Raw genomic sequence first — 10,568 nt, forward strand, 5'->3', positions numbered from 1 at the left:
TCTATTCCTCTTCTCCTTTCTTCTTTCCTCCTCTCCAATTCTCCTCTCCCTCCTTCGTTTCTCCTCCTCCTCGAGCGGAGTGCAACGCCAGATGAATCTGCAGCCAGATTCTCAAAGCGAACTTACGACGAAAAAAGTGCGTACGACAAATTTAAGAGAAAATCCGTATTCTCGAAACGAAATTGTCGTAACTTTTGCGCAGGTTACGACAAAATCCTACGACAGCTCCGAAGCTGTCTTACGCACTTTTTTGCCAAGATGGCTGCTTACATCGCTTTGATGCTCAATCGCGACGCCGACAGAAGTTTGAGGCGCGAGCGGGTGTTCCGCAGTCGAATTACAGTAAACGACGTGCCAGAACACATTTTAGAACGTTATTACCGGTTGCCAAAAGAGGCAATACTCCGGCTCTGTGACGCGGTAGCCGCTACCCTTGTACGGCCGACGGCGCGAAACTGCGCGCTGCCGGTCGACGTGCAAGTGCTGGTGGCGTTGCGCTTCTACGCCAGTGGAAGTTTCCAATCTGTTGTGGGCGAAGTGGGCCACCTAAGCCAGGCGAGCACATCGCGTATAGTGAACAGTGTGAGCCAGGCCCTCGTCCTGATAGCCGGCGAGGCGATCTGCTTCCCCACCACGCAACGATCTGCGGCCCTTACGTCGATTGGTGAGTACCACAGCCTGAGAATACTCAAGGATGTCGATCCGCCGGCGTAAATGTAGTCGAGCAGTTTTATCGCTTTTCTACAAACGCGCTAAATCACAGCGTTAAGGCAGTGTGTCGGCTTACCGTAACTTGATATCAATACGGGCGCGATTGAGCGAAGTCCGCCGCCGCTCATGTGGCGAGCACGCACAAACACAAAACTTGCTAGAATGGCTCACGATCATCGATCGCGACGGACAAAGCGAGCTTGCAATAGAGCTTGCTGCGTCTCGCTGTCAGCCGCATACATCGCCGAAGTGCCACATCTCGGGCAATTCACCCCCTTCAGAATAACACGGAGGTCAGTGTACAGTAGTGAACGATTTTTAGCTCCAGGCTTGTGGATGTTAAGATCGTGGTCAGCGTGCTCTAGACACTCCCTGGTAAACAAGAACAACGATGGTGTTTGGGTAAACTATGCCGTGGCAGAGGATGAAAGGCAGCACTTCATAGAGCTTCCAACAGTATAACAAGTGCTGCACAATTGTGGTGGAGAGCCTCATTTCAAAGCACCAAATTTATAGGTCAGTGAGCAGATTATTGCATGTAGAAGAAACGAGACTGGCCTCCTCAAGCGTGTCGACATTTTTCATCATTTCTGGGCATATCAAAATCTCTATATTCTTTATGCAATATTGGTATTTACATGCTTATCATGCAACTAGTATACTTTGTGTACACATAAGTTGTAAAAAGCTAATGCTACGGCTTCCTCGAGCCAGCCTACGCGATGAAGCGAAGCATGCAGCAGCTCTCCACGGGAAGAGCACTCTTTGACGATACAGTGTCACATGCCTTGCTTCGACGTTCTGATCGGCTTGTTGGGGTTGCACCATGAGCCGTTTGCCAAGTTATAGTGAAATGGAGTGTACAAGGATCACTGTTGTATTGTAGTTGAATGCCTGTTTGCTTTTCATTCATTCTTCAGGGTTTGCTGCAATCGCCGGCTTCCCCAGGGTGCTAGGCTGCATCGATGGAACGCATGTGGCCCTCAAGGTAGCCAAAGCCGACAAGCCTGACTACCTGAACCGCAAGGGCTACACGTCGGTCAACGTGCAGGCAGTGTGCAACGCAAGCAATGTGGTCACACAACTGACCGTGAAGTGGCCAGGGAGCACACATGATAGCTTTATGTGGCGAAACTGTGATTTATATGAGCAGTTTGTCACAGGCACCGCACCTGATGGTTGGTTGCTTGGTAAGTTTCTGATGAAAATATGTAGTAAAGCATTGTTACACAAACATTCAGAGCCTAATGCTAAAACAGGGGTGCACAACATGTAACCCGCGGGCTGCATGCGGCTCGAGGGCACTTTCTGTGTGTCTACGCAGTTCCCAATGAACATTTTCTTGGCACGCGTCATTTTTTAGTTGTGCACCTCTGTGATAAAACAACAGTCAGCAATATGATTGCAAGAGGTAATTTCCATTTGTCTCCCATGGTTGGGAGAGTCCAAAGTAGTACTGATCAAAATGCATTTTTTTAGAGTTGTGTTGTCCCTTGGCAAGACTATTGCTTTGCCACACAATACATGAGGGTCCGTTCATTGCTGAAACCATGAAAAAACATCTTTTTCAGATTTTACAGCTTAACAATCGAAAAGCTTTAATAAAATCCAAGCTGCAAATCTTGGTTGATTACAATTCAATAGACTACTTATATAAAGCCCTGCATGCAACACGGCGCGCGTTGCACTCTGGGAACTAGTTGGCCAGGAAGGGGAGTGCCGTGGCTTCGGTTTCGATCGACATGTGAACAACAGATTATACACAGTGCGGACTACAAACGGCCATTATTTTATGTTTTCTGGTCCTGAGAGCGTCATTTGTGGTATCTAAGCTAACCTAAATGGCCAGTCCTCGAAGCTTTAGCACAAGCCCCAGACGTATTGCTTGTCTTAACGCATGCTTGTTGTATTTTTGTACTTGAGCCTTTCTGTTAGCGTTTCGAGGTATGTGGACTAGCCAGTGCTGGGAATCTCGACGCTGCGAAGCTCGGGGTTCTTGCTTGTGTATGAATCAACAAGCTGTAGACACCAGTAAGTATGCATACATCGAGCTCGCGCCTTTACGTTACTGCTGTTGATCAGAAAGTTTGTTTGTTTCGTGCATCCATAGACGAAATATAACTTTTTGCAATTACTGTTTTTCTTAATACGCCTGAGTATGCGAGGTAAAACTCGTAGGCGCCGTTGAAAAGCTCCATTTGAACACACTTCTCATCGCTTATCTGTACTGCCCCGCAGCACTGCACGAATTTGTGAAGCTGCTCAGTCGAAACTGAAACTGAGTGGCCAACTAGTTCCCAGAGTGCACTGCGTGGTATTTCGCCGCGATGGGGTGCGTCGGTTTTGGAAGAACTTAGGCTTAGATTAGGCTTTTATTTGGTAGATTCAAATGAAAGCACGATTGTGATAAAGTACTCTGCCGATGAAACTAGCTGTGCTGTCGTGTCACCGGCACAAAAGATTGCTCCACGAAAAGTGGGGCGCTCGAATTACGCAACACAGTTTGTTGCTTGTTTCTGGATGCCGAAGATTAACGCACTGCAGGAACGTTGTTATCTATGGTGTGCTGCTGTTCCCGCAATGTGAAAGGATTGCAAAACAACAGAGTGAACGTCCAACGAGTTAAGCGGCTCTTTGGTGAACATGTGTTAATATTGTTGCCGTCTTTCCTCTGCGCCAACAACAGAAAAAACAAGGTCTCGCACTTCCCTGCTTTCCCCACAATGTGGTACGCATTTGGTTGTGCTCACAGTCAGCACAACTGTATGAAGTGACCTTTATACATAGTCTCGGCGATGGGATAGTTGCCTTGTAGTTTCAGTGTATCCTGAGTCTCGGGTTTTTAAAAGATGAACTGTCGGGAGCTTGTCTCGCTTAAGTGAAGCAACATGAAATGACCATCTGAGCCCGTCTTGGATAATGCAGGGGACGCTGGGTACTCTGTCCAGCCGTGGCTCATGACCCCAATTCGAGCACCCAAGGACCAACCAGAGGTGGACTACAATGAGGCCCTGACGAAGACCAGACAAGTCATCGAGCGGACGTTCGGGCTCCTGAAATCCCGCTTCAGGTGCCTGGACAAGTCTGGAGGCTTCCTTCAATACAGACCCAAGATCTGCTGCAAGATCATTGTGGCCTGTGTGGTTCTTCACAATTACTGTATGCGCCACCACGTGTCTCTCAACGAACCACTAGGTAACATAATAGACCTTTTCCAGAGTGGAAGTGCCCCTAATGGAAAGGCATTACGCAGCACATTTTGGTTTTCAGTTGCTCAACCTCAGTTCCGTCATCATGTCGCGACCAAATGCACTGCCACATTTTACACATACTGTCGCAATAACTTTGAGGGCTCGTAGATCGAAACTGAAGCCCTGCCACCTCTTTCCATGGCCAACTCGCTGCCAGAACGCAGTTTCACACGCAGGGGTTTATAGAAGTAGGCTATTACAAGGCTGCTTTTTGGTGGGCGTTTTTGCACAATCTTTTTATATATTGGACCGCATCTGTTCACTTGACACTCTTAGCTCAATGAAATAATTTGTATCACCGGACCTATTTTTTTTTTGTGCAATGAAAACGTTTTTTGCAGTAAGCAAGCTATCTTTCAGAGCTGGCTCAGGAGAATAATTAAAAGACATTTGTTTCTTGCTAACCACCTTTAGCTTACAAGTTCTGTACAAACTAGCAGGTAGCAGTCACCATATACAATTGGCATTTTCTGCCTTAAATTTTTATGAGTGGGAAAGCGCTCTAATGAATATTCTCTTATGTATACAGTTGACCTGTCTGATGATGAAGAAGAAGAAGAAGAGGAGGAGGAGGAGGAGGAGGAGACACCCACACTAGCACCAAGAACTAGGAGGGCACGACCCATGGTGGCGGGTGCGGCTGCAAGAAGTGCAGTTGTTCGCCACGCTTTTACTTAAAAGTGTCCTCTTCCACGAGGAGCAAGTAAAGGTGCTGGAGACAAGCATGTGAGAGTGCTCCAAGCAATGAAGTGTTGTCACATGCTTTGCTCGGACACTCACTTGGCCAGTACCTTTATTTGTTGGTCAACAGATGTTGAAACGGGGCAAAATACATAGGTTTATTCAGGAAGAACAGGAGCGTTAACAAATTGCACTCCATATTTCTGTGCCTTTAGGGCCACTAACTGTTGCTGCGCCGCTAGCATGCCCTGCTGCGCCGCTAGTATGCCCTGCTGCGCTGCAACCAGTGCATCGAGCCGCTCCAGGATCGCCACCTGCGTCTGCAGGATCTCGTGTCCCACATCTTTGTTGTCGCCTGAATTGGTGGAGTAATGATTTGTTATTTTTTAAATTGGCTATGGGATATGTATACACACATGTGCCAGAGATCCTCAAAATACTAGCTCAAAATGATGAACTTTAATTTTTATTTAAATGTTTTTTTTTCATGTGTCGTGAAAAGTGCCTGTACATAAATATCCCCTCTAGCTTTGTGTTTTGAAGTATTTCTGAAAATAAATTTGTCAGCTTTGAAGTGTGGTCCTGTTCAGGATTGAAAGCATGGAGCACAAATAATCATCCAATTTTCTTTGCTGCAATCATAGTTTGTACTGCTACATGTTGCATGGATGTGTGACATAACCATTGTCATTCACACTTTAGACATTGAAAAATACAGGTGCTAGCAACCATGTCGGAGAGCTTTTGAATGTCGTCTGTGTAGTTTAGAGGTCTTCCAGTGATGTCACAGGTTCAAGCGGAAGTGTTGGACGTTTAGAAGCTCCTCAAAAAGTGACGCACAGCAAAAACATTAATCTAACAACAACAATGCAAGAATGTATAATCATGTTAAATATGTGTTTTAAGTATACTCACTCCGTCGATCTGTTGGGGGTGTGCTGGCAGCTATCTCAACAGCAGCCCTTGCTGCTGCAGCCCTTACTGCTGCAGGCCGTGCAGATGCAGGCTGTGCTGATGCAGGCCGTGCTGATGCAGGCCGTGCTGATGCAGGCCGTGGTGTTGCAGGCCCCGGTGTTGCAGGCCGGGCCGACGCAGGTCGCGCTAATGCAGGCCGTGCTACCGAGGGTTGTGAACTCACGGCTTCTGCAACTGCACCTCCACCTAATGAATAAAATATGTGGCGCTTCATGCTTACAGACTACTGTGTGATGGCTAAAGTGCCCGACACGGCCAACAAAACAACGTAATCATCGTACAATGTGCGTGAATGAAATTGGGTGGGATCAGAAGCAAAACAGATGTTAATGTATGAGGTCAGTCTGGTGTACAATTCTGCTGGTTATGCTGGAGATGAGGAATTTGGCCAGTGCAGTATGACTGCTAGCCTAAAGTCTACATGTATCGTGCAGTAGTGATAACCGACAGCACGCCGATACGATCTTAATCCAGATTGAAGCTGGCACAAATATGGAATGAAAACAGGATCCCTGGATTTTGAATGCGTGCTTGGAGCTGCGGAACACTAACACACCAGGCCACCGATCCTCCTTACGGAATTTCTGACCCAAGTAACGGTGTGCACTGTGTGCACCAGCAATCTAAGGTCTCCTGGCATGTCGTGATGCTTGTCGGATATTTAATTGCTGTGTAGTCGCAGTGGTGCGGCTAAACCCAAACTTGTTCGCTGCAAACTCGGGTTTTGGATAACTGGAACAGGGTTCGACAGTTGAGTGACAACTTTGACCAAATGTTTTCATTTTCTATACATGGGCAAGACGTGAAACATGTTACTAAATATTTCAGATGCCGAATGTAAACACTTGTACAAGAATACCCATAGCGTTGTTCATAATACTCACTCTGGTTGCACAGCATGCCATCCGAGGTACTGGGACTGGGACAGAGAAAAAGAAAGCACTTGTAATTTAACTGCAACTGTATATGTAGCACTTTAACTCGTTGATAAAGATAAAAACTGACCTTGAGTGCACCGACCAACTTCGTTGTGGTGCAGTGCTGGATCCAGCGCCCGGATCTATGACGAAAACTGAAAATACAATGTAATATTTTCACAATTTTATAAGAACATTGAGATATCGTGAACTTACAATCGGGGGAGATTTCCGAATCGCGATCGGCAGCTACTTGGGTCCTTTCGTGACGCTCTAGAAAATTGAAAAGGAAGAATCGCTCAGTTTTTCAATCAGCCTTTCATGCTTCTAGTGCTAGCAATACACGTTCGACATCATCAACCAGAGTGAAACCTCCCAGTATGTGCTGGGGGGTGGGGGGAGGCACCTTGCGCATTGGTGAACATTTAGCACTTACCCAACTGCCGTGCTCCGATGTCGAAGGCCCCTTCGATTCCTACTAGGGAGGCTTCGCTGAGGAGGCCGATCACCCGCTCCTCGGCGTCCGTTAGCTCCGGCTCTCCCGGGCCACCACCTGTCGCATTTTGGCTGCGCCGGACTGCAGCGCCTATACATTGCAACAAGGTGGTAAATCACGTGTAGCTTTACACTCAAATTGTTTAACTGAGTAGAGAATCTACCAAGCCTTACCGCGGATTTTGTTTGCACTCTTGTAATCGGTCCACTTTTTCTTTACTTCGTTGACGCTCCTCCGGACTCCGGAGACCGCGAACAGCGACGCGGTAATAATAGCCCACGCTCGCTGCTTGGCTAACGAGCCGTGCGGGCCACTTGTTTTTGCCTGAATGGCTAGCTTGTGGTCTTCGTAACCGTCGACCAAAGCGGTAATCTCCGCTTCCGAGAAATTTGGCATTCGCACTTTTTTGCACTCCGGTTCCGACATATTCACGCGCACGTGTGTTGTTCTAGGCGTTGTAAACACGCGCACGTGTTTGAAACTACGCTCATTGGTTGTTGGAGTCGCCGAAGACGCCGTCGCCATAGCAACAACAAGCTCTCGCGCTATTTGGGAAAAGGCGAGACACCGGAAGTCGTCGTTTTTCCGTAAGAGGTCGTAACCGGTCGTAACTTTCCTCCTCTCACTTAAGAACGCGTTTGTGAATACCGTTCCTGCCTCATCTTACGATGATCGTAACTTTACGAACATCGTAGCTAAGATGTCGTAGGTAAGAGGTTTTTTATGAATCTGGCCTCTGTACCCTTTTGTGCTTGTGAAAGCTTTACTCTAGCGGCTGCATGCAAGAGCGGTGATTGTGTGAACGCTTGAATCACTTAAAATGACCAACGCCAGGACATTTTTTCCTCATTTAAGGACGGTAACTTAGTGTCTCGCATTTCCATGAACTGGCTTGAAATCACGTAATAAATGGAGGCGCCAGACGTCGATTGAATGTTTTAACGTGATCAACCGCCACCCTTTATTTGATTAATTAATAAATTAATCGGTGACTGATTTCCAGGCATAATATCGGTAAAAAGCAAAAGTACACTTTTATGTTGTTTTTATGTGATAAACGAAGCAATGTACCTTTACTGCACTGTGCAATGTACATTTTCTGCACCTTACTCAGCTGAAGCATCTGCAGTTGCGTAATGGGTAAAAAAACACTCGCAGTTTATTCCAGCCGCGAAGGTGCAGGAGCTTTCTGCTCTTCTTCAAAATGAGAGTTTCTTACGTCTTTCCAATCATCCTTGCTGCATTTAGACAGGCACTGGAGGGGCGTTTTAGCCAGGAGATGCGTTACCTTTCTCGCGAGCGACACTAGCTCAGGAACGACGAAGCACTGCGATTGTCACCGCAGTTCACTGTTTCCCACGTCTGTTGTGGAGCGATACATCCACACATTCAGGCTTTTTGTTGACCATTCGACACCGCGCTCTAGTTGTGAAGGTCGGCTTCTTTGAGAGGATTGACAACGTCGGTGGCATCAAACACTTGACTAGAGTCATCTTGCTGGGACCGTGCTCAACGAAGTATTATGAACAATGTGTCGGCGGCCGTCGATGCCAGTGCAGCCAGGAAGAAGTCCCATACCCTTACAGGTGTGCCTCTAAGTGAGCGCGCCATAAGTGGAACTCAAGCCGCGGGGCTCAAGCGTGGTGTCCCTCTTGGTGAATTCACGCGTGCAGTGAACGCGCTGTCCTTGAGGAGCGTCTGCTCTAGATGGCGCGCTCCTGAGTGTCATGGACAGGTCATGGACGCCTTCGGCTTTCTATGAAAGCCAAGAAAAAACATGGAATTTGTTTGTAAATTGGACCCGCCCTTCGAGTTGGAAGTATCCCTGGCTTAGCCATGATAATTAATGACGTTATTTGTCAGTTTCTTGCCTACGAACAGGATAATGTTTTCGTTTTGAAGATGGTAAGCACGCAATTAAGAAAACAAGAAAATAATGCTTGTTTTGGTCTTGGTTTCCCGGTTTCATGTTAAACGAATTAGCCAGTTAACAAAAAATGATCGCGATTATAGCATTACTCGATTAATTGGAAGCTTAACCGATAAATTGCCCAGCCCGAAAAAAAAAGTGCCGTTTTAGGTTACCGCTTAAGTCGATTACGAAATGTTCTTGTCTACTCAGGGTCAGTTCACATAGGCGTCCAAGAGCTGAGAAAACGATGACTTGGAGCTCATTTGGCGCTGCACTTCGTGTGAACAGGAAAAGCCGGGTCTCATGCAGCGGAGTGTGGATACAGCCCTGAAGTATCACAATGTTAGTACCGTGTTTATAGCGATGAGCTAGCGCCGTGTTAATGGCGTGAGCGTGCCTTTAGTGCCGTCTTTCGACTTTCGACGTGCTATAAAAACCATGGCTCCTCTTACCAGCTGGACGTCACAATCTTCGTTATCGCATGGCCCACGGTAACCCGTCTTTTGTATGTGGGAATATTTGTTTTAAGAAAAATTTACTGTTAGTATTTTTTTCTATAACAGTCTAGTTTTTTTTTACAATATCTGCGCGGCTAGCCAATTCGCGATTGCTAACATTTAAATAATCGAAGTATTATAGCACATCAGAATGACATTCATATGTTATTGACCCCGTTGAACCGCTTACCTGCACGCGAAAGTAGTTTACGGTTACTTCATCATAATACACAATGGAACCCTAACTCGTTTATTATGATGTAACCTTAAGAAAATCATCTGAACAATATGTCTGATGAATTCCTTGCTCCAGAGATTGATCGTCTTTGTTAGGATTGTCGTGACTTTAATTATGCCAAAATCGTGTCACCGCTGTGCCTGCTTGCATGCCGTTTAATTTGTGGCATTGTCTTTACGCATAGGCGCGTTGTTTTGTCGACATGTGCAACACGTACTCACTCTCACAAATGATTAACAAAGCAACTCTCAGTTCTGCAACACTTAAACTTTTTCTTACTAGAAATCCCAATTCAACATCCGTGACGGCTGTTGAACTCCTAGAGGAACTTAGTGACCACTTGCGTATTATCGTCCAATTAAACACACCGACTCTAATGTTTAGCCCTTTAGTCAAGACAGTGTTCAGCTATCCACGTGCCGACCAAAAAGCCCTATTATTTTGCTTAATAAGTCTCAAGCTATCACTTTTTGAAGGTTTTTAAATACAACTGTGAACAAAAATGGGAATCTTATTCACACTGCTTTAATAGATGCATTGCAAATTTTCGTTTCTAGAGTTCATATCAGGTCATGTACGAAGCGCCCTTGGTTAACTTTCCGTCTCAAACCTTCCTTGAGTAAAAACCAAAGGCCTTACAGTCGCAAAAAAATAAATACTCTCCATCTGCAGCCTAAACATATCGAGAATGCGCTTTGACGTGTAAGTAAGAAATTAAGAAGTCCAAGCATAAGTTTGTTTTTTCTAATATAGATTTGTTTAACCTACTGAAAACAGATCACAAGAAATTCTGGACTGCTGTAAAACCTAAGCTACACAAAATGCCACCCCGCATTGTTTACCCTAAAGGAAATGAACTTTCCGAAATTGAGAGCTGCGAAGCCCTAGAC

General features: G+C 46.1%; 1 protein-coding gene across 1 annotated transcript; it reads left to right on the top strand.

Moving 5' to 3' along the window:
• Window positions 1-268: 268 nt before the first annotated feature.
• Window positions 269-5,566, top strand: LOC8028390 (putative nuclease HARBI1). The gene is made up of 4 exons (XM_040217114.3): window positions 269-664; window positions 1,632-1,901; window positions 3,637-3,906; window positions 4,492-5,566. Exons 1-4 carry the CDS (start codon window positions 280-282, stop codon window positions 4,638-4,640), a joined length of 1,074 nt encoding a protein of 357 aa, XP_040073048.1. The 5' UTR covers window positions 269-279; the 3' UTR covers window positions 4,641-5,566.
• Window positions 5,567-10,568: the final 5,002 nt, after the last annotated feature.

This window comes from Ixodes scapularis, unplaced genomic scaffold, assembly GCF_016920785.2.
Source record: "Ixodes scapularis isolate PalLabHiFi unplaced genomic scaffold, ASM1692078v2 PGA_scaffold44__24_contigs__length_19508400, whole genome shotgun sequence".
Taxonomy (NCBI): domain Eukaryota; kingdom Metazoa; phylum Arthropoda; class Arachnida; order Ixodida; family Ixodidae; genus Ixodes; species Ixodes scapularis.

Bases quoted from the DNA above. Each gene is read 5' to 3' on its own strand.
- LOC8028390 (XM_040217114.3), top strand. From the start codon at position 280: ATGCTCAATCGCGACGCCGACAGAAGTTTGAGGCGCGAGCGGGTGTTC. The intron at 1,902-3,636 runs GTAAGTTTCTGA...TGGATAATGCAG, and splicing joins ACCTGATGGTTGGTTGCTTG to GGGACGCTGGGTACTCTGTC. The intron at 3,907-4,491 runs GTAACATAATAG...TTATGTATACAG, and splicing joins GTCTCTCAACGAACCACTAG to TTGACCTGTCTGATGATGAA.